Source organism: Cryptomeria japonica, chromosome 2, assembly GCF_030272615.1.
Source record: "Cryptomeria japonica chromosome 2, Sugi_1.0, whole genome shotgun sequence".
NCBI lineage: Eukaryota > Viridiplantae > Streptophyta > Pinopsida > Cupressales > Cupressaceae > Cryptomeria > Cryptomeria japonica.
In genome coordinates, this window is record NC_081406.1 from 210129511 (window position 1) to 210155385 (window position 25875).

At 35.7% G+C, this 25875-nt stretch overlaps 1 protein-coding gene across 1 annotated transcript; it reads left to right on the forward strand.

Annotated features, from left to right (window-relative positions):
- Window positions 1-11361: 11361 nt before the first annotated feature.
- Window positions 11362-20363, forward strand: LOC131074958 (F-box/kelch-repeat protein At5g60570). The gene is made up of 4 exons (XM_058011710.2): window positions 11362-12421; window positions 19214-19253; window positions 19407-19469; window positions 19851-20363. The coding sequence occupies exon 1, from the start codon at window positions 11414-11416 to the stop codon at window positions 12389-12391; it is 978 nt and encodes a 325-aa protein (XP_057867693.2). The 5' UTR covers window positions 11362-11413; the 3' UTR covers window positions 12392-12421; window positions 19214-19253; window positions 19407-19469; window positions 19851-20363.
- The last annotated feature ends 5512 nt before the right edge of the window (window positions 20364-25875 follow it).

A 25875-nucleotide genomic window follows, 5' to 3' on the forward strand; every position in this document is an offset into this window, starting at 1 on the left:
TTCTGTTCTTTTGGATAAATACAGAGTTAAGTTTGGAAAACCGATCTGACAGGGTTGCTAGGTTTTGTAGGCCTTGTTGTAACAGTTACCCAAACCGGTAGAGGGAACCTAAATTCAATGATTGAAGGAGGTCTCCCTGACCTAGGGGACTCCAAATCAAACCTTAAATAGCCATTGTTGCATTGGAGAAGGGACCAAACCATTGTTGACCATAAAGACCTTATACTGGTAGTCTTTTGTTTGGAAGAAAGGGATGTGGGACTTTTCAAACGGATATTCCTTGGCCCCTGAGAGTGTTGTGTGATTGCTAGGGTCCTTGATGTGTTCTTGGATTAGGGGAACCTATCCTATACAGGTACTGAGACCTCTGATACCAGTTTTGGTATCAGAGCATAGGAGGAATCCTTTTGGGAAGAAGAATAGTACATGTTAGTAGAAGAATCAGAGGGTGAGGCTAGAAGAATGCCTCCAAAGATGACAAATGTGGAACTTTCCAAGATGATGCAAGAGAACAAAGAAGGAAATGATCACCTTAGAAGATTGATTGAGAACTTGGAAGGCAAGCTGGAGAGAGGACCTGATGGCTCGGAGGAAGTGGGAGAAGAAGAGGAGAACTCACAAAGGCATGAAGAAGAGGAAGTTCCTGTAGAGCATAGGTACCTGGTCAATGCCTTGAAGTTTGTCGAGAGGAGAACCATGGACCAGAAATCAAACCTTCCTATTTTCAGTGGGAAGATGGATGTCGATGGAGTGATGGACTGGATAGAGTCCTTAAACAACTTCTTTGAATGTGAAGACATTGCTGACAACCAAAAGATGAAGATTTCCAAGTCAAAAATGCAGGGAGCAGCCCTGACATGGTGGAATTTTGTGCAAGGAGAAAGAGTGAAAGAGGGAAGAGGAATGATCACCTCTTGGAAGAAGATGATTACAAAGATCAAGGTAGTATATGTACCGAAGGACTATGAAGTCCAATTACACAAGAGAAGGCAGAATCTCAGACAGAAAGAGATGGATGTGTGTACCTATACTAAAGAATTTCCGAAATTGAGTATAAAGTCTAAGAAGGTTGAAGATGAAAGTGAAAGAGTGGCAAGGTATCCAAACGGCCTAAGGTGGAACATACAAGAAGAGTTGAACCTCTTGTGCCTTGACACTATTCATAGATGCTATCAATTATCATTAAAGGTAGAGGAGAATCTCAAAAGAAGACAAGAGCAGAGCAGTAGAGGAAGGAGTAAGCAACCAAGAGGAAGGAGCAACTTCAGAGGAAGAGGATCAAATTTTGAATTCCAAGGAGAGAGCAGTCAAGACTCCTCAAGAAATGACAACAACAACAAAGGTAACTTCGGAGGTAGAAGGCCAAATTTCAGAGGAAGATCATTGGGAAGAGGAGCAGGACCAATGAAATGTTTTAACTGCAACCAAGAGGGACACATTGCTAGCAGATGCCCGAAGAAGATGGGGTCTAGTTCCCAAGGAGAAAGGAGAGCCAATCTAACCCAAGAATCAGATTACCAAGGCAGTAGTAAACCTAATTCATATGGTTATCCAGAGACCAGAGAGGCACTAATGTTGAGAAGAACCCTCTTGAAGGTACCAACACCTATGGAGCCACCTCAGAGGAAGTCAACACCTATGGAGCCACCTCAAAGGAAGTCTATCTTCTGCACCACTTGCCAATCAGGAGGAAAGGTATGTAAAGTTTTGGTTGACTCAGGGTCTACTGAGAATTTTGTGTCAATAGAAATATTAGAGAAGTTGAAATTGAGGAGGATACCCCATCCATACCCCTATAAGGTGTCTTGGCTCACAAAAGGGCAACAAACTCTTGTAGAAGAGCAATCATGGGTAGAATTCTAGATAGGAGCTTATAAAGAAGATTTTGTTTGATGTTGTTAACATGGATTCTTGTCACCTCTTGTTTGGAAGACCATGGTAGTATGACCTCAAAGCACACCATGATGGCTTTAGGAATACCTATTCCATCACAAAGAATGGCAAGGTCATAGAGCTACTGTCCCTAACTAAAAACAATGAAGAGCAGAAAGAAATTGAGTCCAAAGTGATGATGATGGAGGGAAAACCATTCCTCAAGGAGATAAAGATGGAAGAAGGAATATGCTTTGCATTGCTTCCAATACCAACCTCAAAGGGGAAGCCTGCTGCAGATGATAGGGCAGAAGGAAAGGACAAGGATCTCAGTCTAGAAGTGAAGGAGATCATTGGTAGATACCAAGGAATAGTTGCAGATGGAGTGCCAAGGAGTTTGCCGCCAATGAGAGAGATCGGTCACTGTATTGACTTGATCCTAGGGGCTACATTGCCTAACAAGGCTGCATACAAACTCACACCACATCAAAATGAGGAGATGGCAAGGCAGATTCAAGAGTTGCTAGACTCTAATCTGATTGGAAAGAGTCTTAGCCCTTGTGTAGTACCGACCGTTTTGACACCCAAAAAGGATGGAACATGGAGGCTTTGTACTGACTCGAGAGCTCTCAACAAGATCACCATAAGGTATATATTTACAATGCCTATGATAGAGGATTTGCTTGATTGTTTGGGGGGTGCAAAATATTTTTCTAAAATTGATTTAAAGAGTGGATACCACCAAATTAGAATTAGCCCTGGTGATGAGTGGAAAAAAACCTTCAAAACAAATGAAGGGTTGTATGAATGGAAGGTTATGCCATTTAGTTTGTCTAATGCCCCAAGTACATTCATGAGACTAATGAATGAAGTTTTGAAAGAATTCATAGGGAAGTTTGTAATAGTGTATTTGGTTGACATCCTAGTATTTAGCAGGACAAAGGAAGAACACTTGAGGTATCTAGACATGGTTTTGAAAAGGTTGAGTGAAGAGGAATTGATGATCAATATGGAGAAGTGTTTGTTCATGCAGGAAGAGCTCATCTACCTAGGATTTGTGATCTCTAAAGGTCACTTGAAGATGGATCAGGATAAGGTAAATGCAATTCTTTCTTGGCCTACTCCTAAGACTATTGGTGAAGTTAGAAGTTTCCATGGATTAGCCACATTTTATAAAAAGTTCATAAGAGGTTTCAATCAGATATGTGCTCCAATGTTGGAAACCATAAAAGGTGGTCAAAAGTGTAGGTTTTCTTGGACAAAGGAGGTAGATGAGGCATTTTAAACTCTCAAGAAAAACCTGTAGCTCAACAACCAATACTTGCTTTACCTAATTTTAACAAAGTGTTTCAGATTGAATGTGATGCTAGTCATGTGGCCATAGGAGCAGTCATAAGCCAAGAGGGTAGACCTATAGCATTCTTTAGTGAAAAACTCAATGAGGCAAAGAGAAAATATTCTTCTTATGACCTAGAAATGTATGCACTAGTCCAGGCATTGAAAAAATGGAGACACTATCTGCTACTAAAGGAATTTGTGGTATACACTGACAACCAAGCCTTGAGTTTCATTAATAGCCAAGAAAAGTTAAGCCATAGGCATATGAAGTCGGTAGAATCCCTACAAGCCTATACCTTTTCCATAAAACACAAGAAGGGAGTAGCCAACAAAGTGGCTGCTGCACTGAGTAGGAGAGCGCTAACCATTTTTTAAATCCAATTAGAAAGCATTGGGATTGATGCAATGAAAGACATGTATGTTGCAAATGAGGACTTTAAGGAGATTTACAAGGCATGTACTAAATTTGGTGAAAGGTATCATGTGGAGTTTTTTGATTTTCTGATCCAAGATGGACTTCTTTTCAAAGGTGAGCAATTTTCCATACCAAAATTCTTAATGAGGACTAACATCATCAAGGAAAAGCATAGTGGAGCTATGGGAGGTCATTTTGGTTTGGACAAGACACTTGAATTGGTAAGAAGACACTACTTTTGGCCCAAATTGTAGGTTGATGTAAGAAAGTTTGTAGATACATGCACCATTTTCCAAAAGGCAAAAGGAAGAAGTACCAATGTTGGTCTCTATCAACCCTTACCCATTCCCTCAAGACCGTGGGAGAGTGTGTCAATGGACTTTGTAATGGGTTTACCTAGGACCCAAAAGGGGTTTGACATTGTATTTGTGATAATGGATAGGTTTAGTAAAATGGCACATTTCTTGCCATGTAAGTCCACTAGTGATGCATCTTATATAACACATTTGTTTTTCAGAGTAGTAGCAAGGATTCATGGACTTCCATAGAACATAGTGTCTGACCGAGATGTCAAATTTGTTGGCCATTTTTGGAGAACTCTATGGAGGAAACTTGGCACCAATTTGTCCTTCTCATCAGCCTATCATCCACAAATGGATGGGCAAACAAAAGTAGTAAACATGCCATTAGGGAATTTGTTGAGATGTCTTACAAGGCAACATGGTGAAAAGTGGGATACAATCTTACCTCGGGCTGAGTTTTCCTACAATGACACTATAAAAAGAAGCACAAGGAAGTCACCATTTCAGATTGTGTATGGGTTGCATCCAAGAGGGGTATTGGAGCTGAGAAAACTACCCCATACGAATCCCATAAGTGCAGATGGTGAGAGGTTTGTTGAAGCCATAAAAGAAGTTGATGAGAATGTCAAAATACAACTTCAAAAGTCATTAGAAAAATACAAAGAACATGCAGATCAGAAAAGGAGAGAGGTACAATTTCAAGCTGGAGATTTGGTTTGGGCAAATTTGAAGTAGGAAAGGTTACCCAAGGGCAAACACACTAAGCTCATGCAAAGGAAAGTAGGACCATGCCAAATTTTGAAGAAGTTTGGCACCAATGCTTATGAAATTCAATTACCATCAGATCTTGGCATATCTCCTATTTTTAATGTTTGTGATCTAAATTCTTTTAAAGGTGACTCTAATGCAGGTAACTCACAGTAGGTCCTAGAAGAAGCAACAGATATAGATTTTCTCAAACACGAGCCACCTAAACTTGAAAAAGTGTTGGACACCAAGATTGTAAAGAAGATCAGGAAAAATGAGTACAAACAATACTTGCTCAAATGGAAAGGAAAACTAGACTCTGAAGCCATTTGGTTGGATGAAGATCAGATCAAGAAGCATGGCGCTACATTACATGATCTCATCTCAAGTGGACTTGAGATTCATTCACCCCAGAAGTATGGTGCAGGAGAACCTCATGACTAAGATAATAAGAGCAATAAAGGCTAAAGGACACACATGAGAATGTGACCTTTCAATCTATGTAATAGGGTAGTCTTGTTTGTTTGATGTTGGATTTGTTTGTAATAAACCTCACCTTGTTACCCATGACATGGATTTGGAAAATTGATAAGCCACCATGGGCATATGGGCCTAGGGGTATTTGGTTGAATATTTTTCTAGGTGTTTATGTGTTGGAGATGTCTTAGGAAGGTTTAGGACATGTTGAAGCATCTCTAGGTAGTTGGATTTAACATATGTCAAAAGTTTCTCAAACTTGACAACTTTGTTGACAACTTTTAATGACAACTTTTGGTTGCAAATATAAACTTCCTTCCAATGGTCACCTTGGTTCAAAAGATAGTTGATAACCATTGAGGAAGGTATAAAATTTCATCCCCAATCATCATTGGGAGGGCAGAATGAGGGGAGAGAATGAATTTGTAAACCTTTGGCATCATTGAAGTAATGTATTTCTAAGAATTTCCTGCAATTCCGTTATTCTACATGGTGTACCATACTATATGATCATTTTTGAATTAAGAAACTAGTGGGATGTGTTAGGGTGGCTAGTCACCTTTCAAATGCATCAAGTCTAAGGTCCTCATTTGCCAAGACAAGGAAGAAATCGATAAATTTCTGGAAGTGTTCTAGATTTGATAGTTTTGTCTAGGGTTTTGCAAAGAAATGGCCTTACCTTGTTGATCCTTCATTGGTGGTTCACGCTTCTGGAGGGGATGCAAGTATGGCCAATTTATTTTAGGATTTTAAAGGCCTTTTGCAGTTTAGGAACAGTTGGAGGCGAGAGTTTGATGCATTAAGGTGGGCAACTCCATGTGGCCACCAACAAGTGTAAGCAGGGTCTGGTCATGGCCTAAGACTTAGGAATTGGTGTGTTTTCAATGGCTTAAGAGTATTCCTTGAGTGTTTTGGTGAGATAAGGTCTATGTCTACACACTCCTTTGTAAAATAGGGCTAATTGGGCTATACTGGTCTCCTAGCCAAAGTAGGGTTTGGATTCTTGTGTTCCCTACCGGTAAGAACTCTTAGGATATGTTTTGTAACTCCCAAAAGGGTATCCAAATCCACCCTAAGTAGAATAATTTTTAATCATTTGGATCATTTTTTCCTATTTTGCTTAGGCACGCAAGTCCACCCTAAGTAGAAGAAGGCTTAATCATTTGGATCCTTTTCCCCTATTTTTCTTAAGCACGTAAGTCCACCCTAAGTAGAATAAGGTTTAATCATTTGGATCCTTTTGCCCTATTTTTCTTAGGCACGCAATTCCACCCTAAGTAGAAGAAGGCTTAATCATTTGGATCCTTTTTCCCTATTTTGCTTAGGCACGCAAGTCCACCCTAAGTAGAAGAAGGCTTAATCATTTGGATCCTTTTTCTCTATTTTTCTTAGGCACGTAAGTCCACCCTAAGTAGAAGAATGTTTAATCATTTGGATCTTTTTTCCCCATTTCTCTTAGGCACGTAAGTCCACACTAAGTAGAAGAAGGCTTAATCATTTGGATCCTTTTTCCCTATTTTGCTTACGCACGCAAGTCCACCCTAAGTAGAAGAAGGTTTAATCATTTGGATCCTTTCACACCTCACTTAAGTCCTAATCCAAGGGCTAAGATTTCATTTTAATCCAAATCAATCTTGTCCTAACCCAAGGACCAATCCAATCTAATCAAATTCAACCCGATCTAAGAAAATCAAACCAAATCAATCATCAATCCATCAATCCAATCTAAAGTTGCTAAGTCCTAGTCCTCATCTTCATCTAACATCATCTCATTACTTTTTTTTTATCAAGTCTATCCAATCCCAACTTATCCCCCCATTCTTGGCATTTTGAGGTTACATGGCTACCCAAAATCCACATCCAAACTTCAAAGCTTGGTATGTGAAAACACTCATGGAAGTTCATGGATCACCCTATCAATCATCCACACCTAGCTCATACATGCCTCAAAATTATCCAACTTCCACCTATCCATGTCTCTCATCCCAGCCCATTTACCAAGTCAATCTCAATTCATATTGCATCTCTTATCTTTCTTAGCCTATTATAGCATATATACTATCCACGAAACTAGATGCTTGAAACAAGCATCATGTGTAGTTCCAACATCTTCTTGCACTCTACACTTGGGGGAAAGATTCATCCATAATACCCTATCGTCTTCATTATCCATATCCATTATCCTCTACCCACATCTTATCTAATCCCATCCTCCTTCCCTATCCTTGATCTTGACTATCCTATCCATATCCTTCATCTCATATTCCTCATCCTATCAAAATGCATCCTCCATTCTTATCTTTGATCTTGACCATGCCAAAGGAAAAATAATATCCATGCATGCTTTGGGAAGATGCAAGAGTTAATTCCTCCACCATATCATACATCTTTATCCATATCATACATATCACACATCTTTATCCACCATCTGTCTATCCTTAATTGCACTATCTCTAGTGGGGCATTTTCCTCCTTTGCAACATAGTTCTTGGATCCCCATTCCACCTATCCTCCATATTTTAGTCATTCATAGTTGATGAAGTCATTGAAGTCTTGCATCACATTGAGGGGTGGACTGATGCCACCCACTTTATCCCTTAGGGATAACACTACATTTAAATCTCCTCCTATTATGAAAGGCATGTTTGGAATTCCATAAATATTTCTCACCCATTGTTGAATTTGGCCCATAAATAGATATCAAGTGAAATTTCACGTTTGAGGAGGAGATTTGAACATGAATAAAATTTGCTTTTGTCTCTATATTAGTAACTTGCACACTTTTCCCTTTCCAATAGATGACAAGCCCCTCGAAGCTCCCAAAGATTGAGATGCTAAATATTTCCAATTTTTTCATAATCTGAAAGGCTGCAATGTGAATCATCTAAGAATTTGGTCTCATGCAGCAAAACAATGTCTACCCCACAACCCTCAATCTTGAACTTTATGAGGTGTCCTTTGTTAGGAGCATTTAAGCCCCTAACATTCCATGCAACAATTTTCATGACTGCCCCGTAGAGCAACACACTCTCCTCATGCATAGATTGTTATCCAATGTTGATTGGATGCCTGCTTGAACCTCCTCTTTAGTCTTCCTATCCAATCTCTTCCTTTTTGGAGGTCTCCCAACTTTACCTTTAGGTTTCTCAATAGTTATATACATTTTAGATATAGTTTGGTAAATTGAAACTTGCTTTAGGGATTCCTCTAAGACTTTTGGACTTGCACAAGAAGGATGCTCTAGATTGTCCAAAGGATTCCAAGCAACCATATCATCAAGAAGTGTATTGATGGGAATTATGTCAGTCTGAGAAGGTTCATTATGACCATATGATGATAGAACCAAAGTTGGACCATTCTTCATTATTGGAGAAGCCCCCTTGAGTTTCCCTTGGGTAGGGGAACAAATTTGGGCCAAAAGTTACCCAAAAAATTCAAAATGGAAAGAGGAAGCCCTAATTTGAATTCTAACTCCATAGTTGAAAGACACTACTGGGATTGGCAAGAGGCAAAGTGAGTTCTTTCTCTAATCCAAGAAAAGCTCATCTACAATTTTCTCAATGAAAAGAGAGAAAACTTTGAGAAGTTGTTCCTCAATGTTGTTCAAATCCCTTGCCATGAAAGGCACTTTGAAATCTAATAAAAAATACTTGTTAATCTCCAGATTCATGGAATATTGTGGCGGAAGTTCAATTAGGAAGGTAGGGATGGATGGATGAACAACAATCAGCTTCTGAAAGAAATGCCAATGTGCATGTAGCATTTTGAAAAAAGATATAGACATATTCACTTTGCCCAACATAGAAGGAGGAATGAAAAAACTATGAGTGAGAGGTAATAGTTGAGAAATCCTAATCTCAGAACCCACAATTTGAGGTGTAGAGAATCTATATCAAAGGGGATCAGAGACATGGTCCTCATAGACTTGGATTTTAAAAATATCTAATTGGAGACAGTCGGTAGTAAAATGACCCAGATTATTGGTATGCTTGTGAACTGACATTTGGTCTTCCTTCAGAACGTTTTGGGTCAATGATCCAAATTTGGAGTTTATTAACAATTGCTTTGGAAAAGGCTTAGAAATGTCAATTAAAAGACAAACCCTAACCAGAAGATTTGTGTGCTCAAAAGGGATTAGGTCATGCATAATGAATATTCCCAATTGATTTGCAAAAGTTTGGATCAACTCAGGATCCTTGTACTCCAATGGCAAAGTGGGGACTCAAAATGAAGCTTATTTCATAATAGAAGACTATGGGTTAAATTTTGGTGCCCATGGCATGCTTAATAAACCAGAACCCTCACAAAATGAGTCTTTACATTTATTCACTTTTTCTCAATATGCCTTAGATGAAAATATAAGTATGAAGAAGCCACCCCCATTATCAATGTAGAAAAGATTGTTGACCCTAGTCCAAGAATCAGAAATCCATTTGCGCAGTAAGAAAATTTGAAAGGAGAGATTTGGGAACTTACCTATGAGGGCCACATCTCTCAAGTCTGAAAACTGAGATTATATCATAGTCTCTAAGAGGGTTATTTTGAAACAACTCGCTTCATCTCCTCTTCCCACATTGGATAAGGTTGGCTTGGATTCATCAATTGTAGGTTGTCTTGGTTGTTTGTCCACCCAAACTTTTAGGGCTTCCTATTATTGTCGGGCAAGGCCTATCCAATCATTATCAGATGATCTTTTGAAGTGATGATGAGAGCGGCCATAAAATCCCCTGTGATGATTTGGTTTGAAGGGCTATCCAAATGATGATCTTCTCTGCTAAAGGGGATCTTGATTGATTAGAGTGTTGTTGGGACTTTTAGCAAAATGTAGATTTTGCAAAGGGATATTATTCAAAAAAGAGATGTGCAGAGGGATATTGTTCGGATAAGAGATATGATTTCCCCAAAAAGGTTCTCTAGATCTCCCCTGGAAAACTCTAGTTTGCACCCTGCTTGTTGCTAAGCCTACCATGGTATGATCTCTGCAATCCTTGCAGGGGATTTCAAAATTTCTTTCTCGCCTAGGGCCATCAGCGATACGTAGAGCACTCTATATCAAAGACTGTGTTAATGTTTAAAATATATAATAATATTTAATATTTAAAACATTTTTTATTTAATTAATCTATGTTTAGAATATATGTTCTTTCATGTAAATTGAATAAATTAATAATTTATATTTAAAAACTAAAAAACAATACTTATAAATATAAATATTAAAAAACAAAAATATAATTTGAAATTATAATAAAATACAACTAATAATATTTAATATTTAAAATATTTAGGGGAAGAGCACTCGTAGCCGTCATAGCTAACTTCGCGCACCCAAAAATCCTAAACGGTACATCAGATTTTGATTTATTTATTTTAGTTGTCTTTGTATGCGACTTAAGTGCTTATAGATATTGATCTGGCTTCTGGGTAGTAACGATGCATGTTGTGGAATCAGTTATGCGCACAAAGGTAAAAAAGTACACACATTTCAAAGTGTCCCCTGATACCTAACTAAAGATGTTCTAGTAACCATCAACTCAAAATCGCTAGTACTTGTTGACAAAAGTTCCAATAGTGGTGCACAAATGAACCAATTATGAACAAACTTTACAAAAAATGATCCACTATTGGTTCAAAACAAATTTATTAATGGTGTTTTCACTATGACACTATTGATGGGTCAACATTACAATAAGATGACGGTTATTGGAACTATGTTATCTAGGGAAAGAGCACCAGTAGTTGAGCATGTACCAATTGTTATGAGGGTTGTTGATACCTTTTGTTCCAAAAATTGAACGAATAAAACCTATTGTTTGAAACAAAAAATATCAATTTTTGTTAGGAAATGTACCAACAATTGTTAGTAAATGTACCAATAGTTGTTAAGAAATGTACTAATATTGTAAAAAGTAACCAATCAGGGGATGCCATATCAACTACACAACTATTGGGGTCTCTTTTGCACGCCTATTGGTCTCACTTTTTTTTTGGGCTGTTTTGGACACCTTGGCAAAAAGCATGCTGATGTGGCATCATGTTTGATGTTGTGGCCCTAAAACCTTAGTTATAAGCAGGGGACTTGCCAAGTAAGCTGCTGTAAAAAAATCAGAATAATTTGAAATTTCAAAATAAAATTTTGAAAAGTGCAAAATTAGGCTGCACAACTACTGGGTCTTTCCCTATTAGTGCTCTTCCCCTTTATAAAGTTTTTCTGGTTTGATGGGTATCCTAAAAGTGCAGATTTTAACAAGTAGCTGGAATCGCAATGGAATCTCTGTTTCCTGGGCTTCCAGATGAAATTGGGTTGGAATGCCTGTTGAGGGTGGAGTTGAATTCTCATCATAAGCTCAAGTGTGTCTGCAAAAGCTGGAACGCCGCATTGAAAAACCCCCATTTTTATCAAGAAAGGAAAAGATTGACGATTTCCGAGCAACGGATTTGTATGCTCGACCACAAAGGCATAGTGGTATACGACCTAGCGGAGAAGTCGTGCAGACGTCTACTGCCCATTCCCGCACAAATTGGAGACTCCTATCACTGTCATTTCGCGAAACAAAAATTGGTTTTGATCTCCGATAGAAGTAATTGTGTGTGGTTGTACGATTTTACTTGTTCCAAATGGCGGCAAGGTGCCGAAAAGCCCAGATGGCCGATTAGATGCTTTGCCTCCGCAACGGATGAACACAGGGGACTGATTTATGTGGCTGGAGGGAAAGACAATTTTGCCAACTGGGTCCGTAGCGCTTCAGTTTGTAATGTGGAGGAGGACAAGTGGAATTTTCTCCCAGACATGAACACCTACATGGAGTACTGTGACGGTGTTTTTTCTGACGGCAAGTTTTATGTCTACTCGGGGCCCCGGATTGAGCCCACTTTTGAGGTCTTTGATTCCTACACGAGAAGCTGGAAATCTGTGGAGAATAGATTCAACAGAGTGTGTTTCCTAAGTGCATTTGGGCGCTTGTATTGCTTGTCTGTTAGGCAATTGATTGAATATGACTATAGCCAAGATAAGTTTCACATTGTAGGGCCTCATTCAATGGAGTGGTGGGAACCACTTCTCTTCGCTGCAGAGGTTGGCCATAACATCTTTGTGGGCAGCATGGATTACGATTCTGATCAAACATTTTTTACGCTTACACCTCCAAGTGAGACAGGAGGAGCATTCAAGAGAATTGGCATTGAAATACCATCAGGCCTCCGGAATAGTTTTTTTATACGTGCGGCTACCCTGGATCTTTGACTGTTTTTGAGCTTGGATTCCGTTAAATTGGTGCGTAGATGTGGCCATTCTTAGTAATTTAGCGCCCTGGTAATATTGACAACAAGTCTTATTAGATTACTAGTCAGATTTGAATGTGTAATGAACACCTCAACGGGCACTCATAAGCTACATCCACTCAGTTAAAAAAGTATATATGTTTTTGAAATTTATCTTTTATTATTGAGACTATTTATTTGGAATTTTTGGAGCAAAATATTAAAAAATTATGTCGTTTTTGTTTTTGAGAGTAAGTTTAGTCATCCTTTAACTGAATTGATTTACTTTTAGATAATTTTAAAATTAATATTTTTAATTGAATGAAATGTTAATTTATGAGAACTTTAAAATGAAATGATAGATAAACCACATGGCTCTCTTCAGAAGGAACCAGGGCCCCTTGTTGGAATTGGTGGAATAGTGATCAGAAAAACAACAGCACTTTTCTTGGATGAAATCATCCCAGTCAAACAGCAATTGACATCACAAGATTTTTGCTTGGTATGATCTTAGTTAAGCCCTTTCAAATTTGTTGAGAATTGAACCTTTTTGATCTTCAAAATCTAACATTATATAACAATCATCGACTTAAAAGTCTGCTTAATTAGTGCCAAAGGGTCATCACTCTAAAGCTGAAAGATAATGTCATCTGTCTATAAGTAGCAGGGACCTTTTCAATAAATGAAGCTTTCTACCCATTGTAAAAAGAATTTGCCCCAATGATTTGTAGGAGTCCTGCCACCTTCACCATGGAAATCAATGATCACACAGTTATTAACTGTACATGCAAGAAGAAGGCTGACACTGTGACCCATAACCTTTACTGCAAGACTGTAAGGGCTTTCTCACCAATGTGTTTAATTCTCCCATGTTCTCAGTCTCAGGGACATGGAACTATTTCATTCGTTCATTGTGCTCGTATAAAGTCTGAATAAAGGTCTAAAATGAACTTCCTTAGTCAAAACCATGGCTCCTTTGACCATTGTACAACTATCCTTGCTTAAGATAACCTGCAAACTTGCATCATTCATCTTATTGATAGAGATTAGAGTTTTATCTAAAGAAACATATACAAAACACTAGTGAGAGTTTTGACTGTCCCATCTTTGATCATCATCTTGATCTTTCCACAGTCAATGATCGTCAATGATCTTGTGAGACATTGTTTCCCAAGAATACTCCATCTCTATTGTAACTTTCATATGTGAAAGAGCTTGTTCACCAAAGGCTTGGTTTGATATAATGAACCAATCGTTTCACACAACTTGTGAGTGGTGTCTTTTTAAAAAACAATCAACAATATTGTACATGAAAAGCAAGGATGAATAGTGGATCTAATTTTTTTGTCAAGTTTATCGTTGTCTCCATCTGCCATTGCTATGAGCTTTTGACCAACCACAACAATCCATTGATCTGGATCTACAGGGATATTTTCTATTTTTCCCATTTCAATCTCCCAAAGCCCAAAATTCTATCCATTGAATTTCTCAATCTCCATCCTTCAAATGCTTGCCATTTTCTGTACCTGAAAAAAATTGATTTACCTATGTGGAGCTTCCTCTCAAACAAAGATTATTACAAAGCCTAACCTTCTCGTGGATCTAAAACAAACACTAAGCTTTTATACTAAATGAACGGAATGCAGATAACTGATAAGAGGAGAACTATACTAAGTAGGTTACATAATCCAAACAATATTTAGCAGAATAACAAGACAATCACACAATGAAAATAAGATTGACCTTGGGAAACTATTTTGGGAAAAGCCTAACAGGAAACTCTAGCATTGCAGATAATTTTTCATAGAAACTTTCTTGATGCTTCTCCACATTCAAACTGTCACAATTGCATATTTGCTTACCTGGACATCTATGCTTGTCTCTATTGCAAATGCTGTAGGATTGAAGTAACAATTGGAAAACATTTTAATTTTTTTGCCTCTGCAAATACTTAGCTTCAATAACATGTTAAGTCTTTGGAATCAAAAAAGTGGCGAGGTTTCAAATTTGTCGCTGCTTTTAGTACGATACTTTCTGCAACTATTGGTTGCGTTTTGCATCTCCCAACAACTAATATGATTGCAAACTATAGGCATCTTAAACAGTAAACTATTGATTGGCTTCAACCAGAATTTTTTTCAGCTATAGATCTAATACCATATTAAAAACAAAATCTAAATGGAAAGAATTTGTTACTTTAATGAAATTATAAAACGTACCTTTATTTAGTGAGAACTTTCTATTAACTACTCAACTACATAAGGCTGATTATTTGGTCATATGACCAACATTTGAGTGTTATCAGCTAGAAATACATGCTCAAATTTTAGCAACTGTAAGGTTAGAAACTGCCTACTTGGCAATCTCCACCTTTTTAGTGACCATTCTCTTAAGTTTTCATTAGCACTTATTTTCCATTTCCTAAGCCTTTACCCAGAACTATCGACTTTTATTCCAGTAGATTTAAATCTTACCTCATTCCTAAAACCTATCGTAGAAATCTCAAGTCAAAAGTCCAAACAAACAGACACTTAAGTGTGAAAACGAATGTCAACATCCAAGATAGTTATCTAGGCTAATTTTGAAATCCCAAGGTTTTAACAGTAGATCTTAACCTAACCCTAACGCCATTCCAATGGTAAATTAGCTAACAAAATGCAAATAATACATATCACCAATTTCCAATGTCGTGTGAAAGAAAGTAATCAAGCAATACTAAGTTCTGGGGCATTTTTACTCTGAACACTCAGGTTTATCTTGCAACATCTATACTAAAAAAACCTGGAGCTCATACATTGAAAATCTTGCAAATTTGTGCATAAAGCCATTATCCATGAAGCCTTTCACTCTTCAATCTTCACATCCAAGTTATTTCCTTTCGTTTAAATAATTTGCGATTACTTTCATATCATCCCTAATCTATCCATGTTGTTTTCTAAGGTCCAATTCTATCTCTAATCTACATAAACATCCTTTGTAATGTCCTTATTATAAGTATGAGGATGTTGGAGTCACTTTTTGGTCTTGGGTAGGAGTTTAGGCTCTTTCATATTGTTATAATCTTCTTCCATTCATATTTTCGTATTGGTATCAGATATGATAAACTCCAATCCCAATTCACCACTTTTTTGCCATTTGTGAACCCTTGAGTTTTCACTTCCTTATATACTCAGTATCACTGTCCTCTGCTCTTATGTTTTCAAAATACTGTCTCTTTATCCATTGCATCACTGTCCAAGATTGTACTGTCATGGAAGTGCCCTCTAGATATCTGATACAACAATTTCTTTAGGATGTTTCTGAAAATAATCTTTTATGATAGTCCCTTTTGCAATCTTCTGTTCATCTTGACTGTCACATTGTTATTTTTATGATTATTGGGCTGCTCGTTGATATATTTGCCACCAAAACCCTTGATTCTCAACCATGGATCATCATATTATCACATACAAAGGTGATAAATGCATACTTATAGACTGCTTTTGAATATGCTCTGTTGAATCCATTGTTAGCCTAATAGGACCATCATGTAACTTTCTCTTTGATTCAAGATTTTCATTCAATCATTAACACATGTAAACATTGTCATTCTAGCCCAAAAAATTGCCTTTCTTTTCTCCAAATATGATCTTTCAAACATGGATTATTAGACCTTTTAATGAAGCAAGTGAAAAAGCATTCACGTTGTCCTTCATTTCCTTTGTGATTGCAAGGTCTTTGCAAGGGTTTTACTATCATTGACAGGCCTGGGACTGCTATTTTGCCATTGGGGTTTGAAAATTTTCTCTACTGCAACTAAACTCCATGGGTCATCATTATTCCTTTTTATTCATTCACTGCTGCCTTTGTCTTTTCAGTGCATTCATGGCATTATCTATTGTCTTCTTGACTACCATGATCTCATCATCATGTACCATTGTGAAGGGACTGTCAAAGTCATTCTTTGTAAGAAAACTTCATGGAACAAATTTGTGCGTGTGTTGACTATCATGAATACTCCTTTGGACTGCTCAAAAACTCTCTTTATGATGCTTTTATTATAGACTGCCTTCCATGGACAAATCACCTCATGGCTGTCACTCTAGAGGTATGCATATTGTAACATTGACTTCTTTTTCTCTACCATCTAAGACTGGCATAGACTTTTAATCATTGCTCTAATAGTGGCTCTTCCTTGGTCTATTAGCTGACTTGTGTCTTATTATGCCCAGTATGCTCTGTATCTTTGAGATTGAGGGAAGACATGATTAGGGGTTATGACTGCTCCAGGACTACATACATACTTTTGGCATTATCAACTACTACAATCATGCCACTATGTTGGGAAACTTGAGCTTTTGAGCTAAGAATGTCCTTGGTATACTATAGACTGCCATGGAAGCATTTCATTATTATCTTCTTTCTACAGTTCTTTTGCAAAACTGAGTTTACAGTGACTATCCTTACTTGCTCATTCTCTGACTGTGATCCACCATTTTTTGACTCATTGTTCACACCACCACTATCTTGTAATACTCTTGAACCTTTGTTTTGCTTTCATCAGTCCTTGAACTGTTCTTACATTGCTCTTGGCAATTTTCTGACTGCAACCTTGTCATTTTGTTCTTTGCTTCTGCTCTTTCATTCATTTGTACCTTCAACCTTGTCTTATCGTTTATGAACAAAAGGAATTTAATCACTGTCTTTTGATAGGGATGCTTTTGACGGATACTCTGCCCTTTCAATCTTCACAAATCTTCTTTACCCCTGAGAATGTCTTCTGTGATGGAATCCATTGCTGTGACAGTCATATTTGATTGTGATGAGTGATTTTTTCCAGAGTATTGGTTGGCTTCAGGGGTATATAACTTTGCAATAATCTGTCTTTGAATGTTGCAATAACATCTTCATGGAAAGTGTTTAGTTTCTTATTGCAAAGTTATATACCCCTGAAGCCAACCAACACTTTGTAAAAAATCACTCTGCAATAATCTGTGAATAATCTTTTATTATAGCCCCTTTTGCAATCTTATTGACTCTGCTTCAGGGTTTCTTATTGACTGTGAATGCAAGCCTGAATTTCCTTCCACGAATGGTAAGGGGAGGGTTTCAGAGAGATGAAGCTAACCTTTTGAAGCTGATTAGATGCATTATTGTTGCATGGATTGATCAGGACGATCTCCATGTTTCCCAACTGCCTTATCTCCTTTGATGAAGCCCTTCTTGCATGTGAAACTCTGAGATCTCACCTCCACGTTCCTGAAAACTGTATATACATTGTATTAACACATTTTGTTTTCAAGGAAACTGCAAATGTAGGAAGATAAACAAACCTTTGACTGGCTCTTTAAGCCATCATTGAAGAGATCACCGTGAATAAGGCTGCCATTGTAGGTCTGCATGAGAAAACTTGCAAAAAATAGGTATTCTTTTACGTAACAACCCAAGCATTCTCACTTAAACCCTAGTCTAACTCATGCCTACGTGAAGACTCACTTCATGACCTATTATACCACATAAAAATACAACCTAAGACCTTTAAATCTCCTCATGCAACATGAAGAACTGTTTTATGGTTTTCAAACTCGATTCCCTCCAAACATAGTTCAAGGTTCCTATGGAAAGACATCAATTTTTAGGGAAAACACCAAATTTTGACTCAAAACAAAAGTTCATATTTCTCCAAACAGATAGACATAAGTATTTAAAAGGTTTTTGATATTATTTTTCACCTTTTAAATCTCTTAGAAATGACCGAAAACTTCCTAATGATACCTAGAACCTTGCCTGAGGCTATTTTTTACCTGAAAGTGAGTAAATTGGTAACAATTGTTTCCTAAGAAGATTTCATCTCCATTGTAACTTTCATACGTGAAAGAGCTTGGTCACCAAAGACTTAATGCATATTTGAAGTTTGGATCACAGTGCTAGTGCTGGAACATTCCTATGATGTCTAGCACAATTTCTGACCTGTTCTTTCAACTTTTACCAAGCAAATTAGCATAGCATGAAGCTCAATGATTGTCACACAAAGAAAAGACATTACAGAAAATGACAATGAGAAAATTCTCTCCATGACCTCAAACAGTGTGAGAACCTTCGCAAGCCTGTTGGGAAAGGCATATGCAAATATGAGGGAGTTGAATACAGTGGAAGTAAGCCTGATTTGTTGAAGCTCCATTAAAGAAAAAACTCTTGAATCTAATTGGGCATTGTTTACTCTCCCTGCAGGACTAATATGCCTAGCCCAATCCCTTGGGTTTTGGTTTGGTTCCTTCACAAGTTTCTCCATTTTCCATTATAAAACCTGTCAAAATCTGAAAACATCTTCAATCTCATGCAAGTTTCTAAAATACTATATGCCCTTTGAAAACGGTGTGGTATACATTCAGAGTAGGCTATAGACGGATTGGGCATTTTAGTACTGTACCCTGTTCTAAAGCTCCTATTACGACATAGGAGGGCACAACATTGGCAAAAGCTGTGGAGTTTACCTTTACAACTGCCATGTGCATTTGCTTGGAAGTATGCCCTATAAAGCAGGGAGTATTTTTTTCATGTAAGATATATATGGTATAAGTTAATAATATAATAATTGTTATGGTATGTATTCCTAAGGATGCCAAAATATGCATGCAATAGATTCGATGACAAGCTTTTCAAATTCTCAATCAAATGCGATGGCAGGTGTAAAATGAGCTCCACTACCTTTTCCATCTCTTTTGGTGTTCAAGTTCTATGCAGGAATAATCAGAATTATTTTGTTCATGGTACAGAATTATAGGCAACAATCCTATTCCCTAATTGGTCACTGGTATTTTTTCAGGTCATTTTTTGGTTTCTTCATTTAAAAATAGGCGCAACAGGTGCAACATTCTCATGCCTTATCTTTGCTATCACACTTTGCACAACAGTGTAACATGCTGAGAACCACTCTTTTGTATTATCACAATTTTAAAAAAATCACGATTTAAAAACAATACTTTGACTCTAAATTAACTGTTCTGTATAAATTGCAGTGTGTATTAAAGCAGGGTGTCATCTATGAGAAGAATTTGCTTAGCTACATGCTTTTGCCCAAGGTAATGTCGATTCTTTCTCAAAAAAAATTCTCCACGCTGCCCAGATCTGATAGGAGATAACAGAATAAAGCTACAATACACTAGTAGTGAGTCTACCACTTTGTTGTGATAGTTTACAGTCATCACAATTACCTAAAGAAAAGGGAAAAAACTGGCTGAAAGTATTTCTATTACTACTGAAAATCTGGCTGAACCAATTCCTATTAGGAAGTCAATATAGTCATATGAGATTAGGCAATTTCCTCAAATTTGAACATCATCAGCTCTGTTTGATTTTCCAAAACATATAAACTGTAGAAAGCTTTAGGAGCTTCGTTATATGAATGGAATGCATCTGATATTTTGCCGTGTTTATTTTGTTCAATGATATATACGATACAGTGGAAACAATCAGATTCTGTGACACAAGTAGCAAATGAGTGCAGATGCTCAAAACAACCAAGAGGTCCACAATACAACTGATTCAGAAAAGGCAAATGCCAGAATGAGCTTGGTCAAATGAAATTAGACAATTTTCTAAAATTTGATACCTCCTCAGCTCTGCTTGATTTTTCCAAAATTAAAGTGTAAAAAATTTGATAACTTTGTTTTAGGATTTCTAAGGTATGGATCAACAAAGGTTTATATTAGTGATAATTTTTTAGAGAATTTGTATTTTTTTTATAGTCACATACTTTTAGTTTAAAAATTTTGGCAATGTTTTTCAATTTTGACGAGGATTATAGACCAAATCGATCTTGGAATCTCTGAAATGTATCATTAACTTGTCCAATATAATATATTGTTTATATTTGTAAGGTTGCTTTTGTTGTTATTGCCACCCCTTCATTGGACCATGTCCTTCAACTCTTAGTCAGTAGAATTGATATTCTTATGATTGGCCTTGATACTCTTATTCGTTTAGGCCAGTACATGTATCTGAAATTTTCTGCAAAGAAAAAAACTTAAACTAGTATTAGTATTCAAATGCTTCCATATATGCTTTAACATTTTAGGTCTTTTATGTTCAAAATTGTTGAATTGTGAAAGGAGATATTGTTTGCAGAAAGTAAGGCAATAAATTGCTAATTCTGCATTGCTAATCACCTACTCGAGTATCTAGATGCGAAGGTTTTATAGCATGTTTTCAATGAATCTAGAGATTTTTTCCCCTAAATTTGATCAGCTTCATCATTGAATTTTTATGAAGTGCAAAAAGAAAAATCCTTGATTTTTTAGGTTGAACGCTAGACTCTAACATGATACATGTTAGCAGAAGAGTATTCAGTAAATTTGGAAAATGGAGGTATGTCACACATTTTTTGAGGAACTTTATATCATCTTTGATCTACTCATCCCGACTGCTTTAATTTTTGGCGAGCCTAGTGCCATATTAGCCTGCAACAACTATCTGTATCTGCATCAAGAATCAATTTCCAAAGCTCCATATTATTTAGTAAATTTGATGGTTGCATATGAACTTAGAAGATAGTGTGAAAAGGTTTACAATGTTGTCACCATTCTAATACAAAAGAGGTTGTAGACTATGCAAAATCAACTGGACAGCTCGCATAAACAAAACCAAATCAAATAATAAAAATATTTTATTAACAAGCTCGATCATCACTTATCAATGCAAATGTAGGTGTGAGAGATTGTTGAACAGAGAATCCCTCCTCATGTTTACATTAATTTGAACAGAGGATCCCTCCTCATGTTTAGACTAATTTGAGCTCTATCAAGTCCCTTGTATTGCAAAATTGCCTTGCCTGCATTTGGCAGGAACTTTGCTGCAGTCCAGCCCTTGTCTTAATATATAATCTATATTAAAATATTATAATATATAATTTTATTTTTAAAATAAACTTATATATTTATTTTATTTTAAAAAATTAGGTAGCATATTTATTTTGCACATTTCTTCTTATTCATTTAAAATATAATTTAATATTAAATATTAAATATTCAATTAAATTCCAAGTGTTGATTTAAATATAAAATACTAAAGTTAATGTTACTATAAAATACTAAATACAAAACATAAATTAGAATTTAAAATTTAAAACAAATTAAATACAAAATATTAAATGTAAAATTTCATATAAATTAGAATACATAAAATTGAATATTAAGTCTTCAATATAAAATATAAATATTAAATTTAACAAAACTAATTTGAAATATATATTTTACATATAGTTTTTTTAATTAAAAAATGCATATAATTAAAATATTAAAAACATAAAATTTCAAAATACAATAAATTCAATATAAGTAAAATTTAATACAATTCAAAATTGTATAGATTTTATAATATTTAGTTATTTGTGAAACAACTAATTTAAAATATAAAATTTATTGTAAGAAAAAATTATAAAGTAATATTATTATTTATAATTAAAAATAATATTATTATTTTTATACAGACCCGTGTCAAATAAAAAATGATAAAAATTAAAATTATCACAAAAATAAAATATATAGAGTTCATAAAATTAAATATAATATCATAAACTAAAAACATGATTAGAAATAATTGGTTTATGCGTAAAAAAATTTCAAATATATAAAAAACGTATTATTTTAAATTTCTAATAGGATTATATTTAAATTCTAAATTTATAATTTTTGTAAATTGATATTACTATATTATATGAAAATATTATAATATATAATATTTATTTTAAAAATAAATTTATATATTTATTTTATTTTAAGAAATTAATTAACATATTTTACACATTTCTTTTTATTCATTGAAAATATAAAATATAATTTAATATTAAATATAAAATATTCAATTAAATTTTAAGTGTTGACTTAAATATAAAATATTAAACATAATGTTACTATGAAATACAAAATAAAAAATAGAAAACATAAATTAGAGTATAAAATATAAAACAAATCAAATATTAAATACAAAATATAAATCTTGATATAGAATATAAAATGTAAAATTGAATGTTAAGTCTTAAATCTAAAATATAAATATAAAGTTTAACAAAACTATTTTGAAAAATGTATTTTACATATAGTTTTTTAAAAAAAAAATTAAAAAATTTGCATATAATTAAAATATAAAAACATAAAATTCAAAAATAGATTATATTCAATATAGTAAAAATATAATTAAAAATTATATAAATTTTATTAATATAAAGTCTATAGAAAATATGATTTAATTTAAAATATATAATTAAGTGCAGAATATGTAGTCATTTGTGAAATATATACTATACATTCTAACTTTAAATATTAAATTTGATGGCTCGTTAATGGGCTTGGTAGGATAAATCCTATGTTTGATCTGATGCAAAGAACAATGTGGAGTAAACTAGAGAAAGTGTGGATTAATTTTGATGGGGTTTCGAGAGGGAACCTAGGGGTTTCAAGTGCAGGTTGTATTGCGAGGAATGATGAAGGTATGGTCTTGGCCAGGGAAGTGCAATGACTTTTAGATGGAACAAACAATAAGGCAGAGGACAGTGCGGTCTTATTCGCCATTTCTCTAGCAGCTAAACTCTTAGTGTAAAAAATTGTCATTGATGCTATTATGAAAGGGGCCTTACAATGTTGGAGAATTAATAAAATTATACACATCATCAGTGAAAAAATTTAAAAATTTCAGGACTTTAAAATCTCACATGTGCATAGAGAGGGCAATTCGAAGGCTCATGTGTTGTCTAATGTGGGTTGTGACTTGGATATCTAGGCTATGAAGTGGTGGGAGGGGGGAGGGGTACACGTGGAGGGTACTGTTTGATTTTGAAGATTGTTTTTTGATAAGATGGCTCATGTGACGACATGTTTTGATTTGTCTTTCGAATGTTGTGCTATTCTTAAACATGTGTTTATTACGCAGGTTTTTTGTATGTCACCATTCTTTGTAGTCTCATTGGTGTGGCACATGGACATGGGGCGAGTGGTAGGTGACATGAGAATTGCATTCATGAGTTTGAGAAGGTTGAAGGTGGATGTCCTTGAAATGAGGGCATATTAATTAGAAACCTTGATGGCACAATGAGAGATGTAGCTTTTTAAGCCAACGAGGTGGGCGAGTTGGCATTCGTTAGAAAAGTCTGGAAAGGAACAATCTAAAGAGCGAGAGAAGGTAGGTGTTTTAAAGTACAAGCGACACTCATGGAATCGAATTTCTTGCTTCACTCAATAAAACAATAGTTGACATTTTTTGGGAAGGTCTCTAAGAAGAGACTTGGGAGGAATTTTAAAGTTTGATGATTATTTGTTTTTGTGGGTTATTAAAACCCTATTGGGCAAAGAATATCTAGTCTTTGAATTTTGATATCGCATAAATGCAGACATCATCTCAATGATGGTGGTGTGGGGCTTGATGTTTGGAACGAAGGAGGAGGTCATCTAGGTAGCCAAGGCTTGCATCCCATACCATTTTCTATGTGGTTTAACTTCCCTAATGGCAAGAGTAGTCACGAGTTGTGGTTTACAATGCCCATTTGGAGAAGGGATAATGTTGGATGGGAATGATGTGGAGTTCAGGTCATTCGTGTTGTGGCGGGATGGATCGAATAGAGAGGCAAGGATTGAGGAAACTCGCTTGGGCCACAAGAATTTAAAAGACTATCTTTGGGAGAAGGAGATGGAGCTGCAGGGAAGCAAAGAAGAAAAACAAGGCAAAGAGGACGAAATTCTCCCCTAAGGATTACTGGATCAACGACCTGAACAAGAAAAAAAAGAAACTTTAAATGTTTTGTATGTGTCTTTTTTGTAATGTTTAATGCCAAATGTTAATATTTCGGGCATATTGATGGGACAGTTGGATGTTGTTTTTTAGAATGGAATAGTAATTTTCACAATCTGGATAGTTGTCGAGTAGTAGTCGGGTAGCTAGTTTTAGCTTTTCAAGTCTCATGGACAATTATTGGGATTAATTCCCAATTTTTGAATATTTGTAGCATGTACTTTTTTCTCAAATATTAATATAAATATATACTATTACCAATCAAAAAATATATAAAAAATCTAGTGTAAGAGAAAATGATAAAGTAACATTATTTATATAGTGTAAAATTAAAAATGATAAAAATAAAGATTATCAATTTTTTTCTATAAAGTTCATCAAATTAAATATAGTATAATAGTACTAAAAACATGATTAGAAATACCTAAAATTGTATTGGCATATTAATGGGTTGGACTAGGTTAATCAGGATTCAAACTGAATGAAGGAGGTCACTTGGACAAAACTGAGGGAGGGACGGTGCAAAATTAACTTTGATGGTGCATCTAAGGGTAATCATGGTCCCTTGGGTATGGGCTTTGTGGCACCAGATTAGATAGGCAATATCATTGCCATGGGTGCAAAAAAGATTGAGGATGGAATGAATAATAATTGCCCAAGTCACTTCATAACAATAACATCAAGATTCAAGTATGCCACAATCGATTAGTTTTAATTTTGAGAAGAAGAAAAAGGTTGTTTTTCCCAACATTACCCTACAAGATGCAATCATGGAATAACCAAGAATAACTAAGACAGCTAAAACTATTCATCATTTAACTAAAAGTGACTCTGAAAATCTCATGGCCAGCATAGTAGCTCCAGTATCAACTAAGGAAGGTGAAGAGCATGCTTCCCTGAGTTATCAAATCTCCTAGGTAAATATTAGTAAACAAACTAAATGGGGAGAGATAGCACCTTAGATGTTGCAACTACAACTACCAAAACAAGAATAGAAAAGGAGCACGAGTCTAAGCAAGAAGCTAAGGCACAACTGCAACAATACAAACAATTGCTCATAGAGATGTCACGCCCACTTGACTCAGAACCTGGAGACACACAACCTTCTACTTCAACACTCCCACAACAAGAATTTAAGCCCTTATATGCAATAAGGAAGAAAGCAACCACAGTTGATACTTGGACTAAGGATTAGTTGAGCAAGGTAAAAATGAGCTTGATGGGGACCATAGAAATCTATGAAGATGCTCACCTTTTGGAGAACGGTATGATCTTTTTCTTATAGATCAATGGGAGACGCACTCTAACAAGCTCACCAAACAAATCAAAGTCTTAAAGAAAATTAGAGATCTGGGTGAAGATGTGATTAAGAAAGAGGATTTATTGGGTGGTGAGAGCTTTAATATCTTACAAGGATACATTGATATGGTTGAATTCAAAAGGGACATCCTTGATGAGTGCAGAGAAAGAGTATTGAGAGAACGCCCATCTTTCTTGGATCTCTTGGAAAGATACACAAAATTTATAATTAAAATGTTGGGTAAATATGACCCCATGGTGATCCAATTAGGCTCACTAAATGGAAAAGAAGTGCTCAAGCAATGGGAAACATATGTATTTGCAAACTTCTCTATAACTGCTCAATTTGATACTACTATCATGGAAAGGTATAAGTATCTTATTCTCCAATCTTACCAAGCGACACAA

Bases quoted from the DNA above. Each gene is read 5' to 3' on its own strand.
- LOC131074958 (XM_058011710.2), top strand. From the start codon at position 11,414: ATGGAATCTCTGTTTCCTGGGCTTCCAGATGAAATTGGGTTGGAATGC.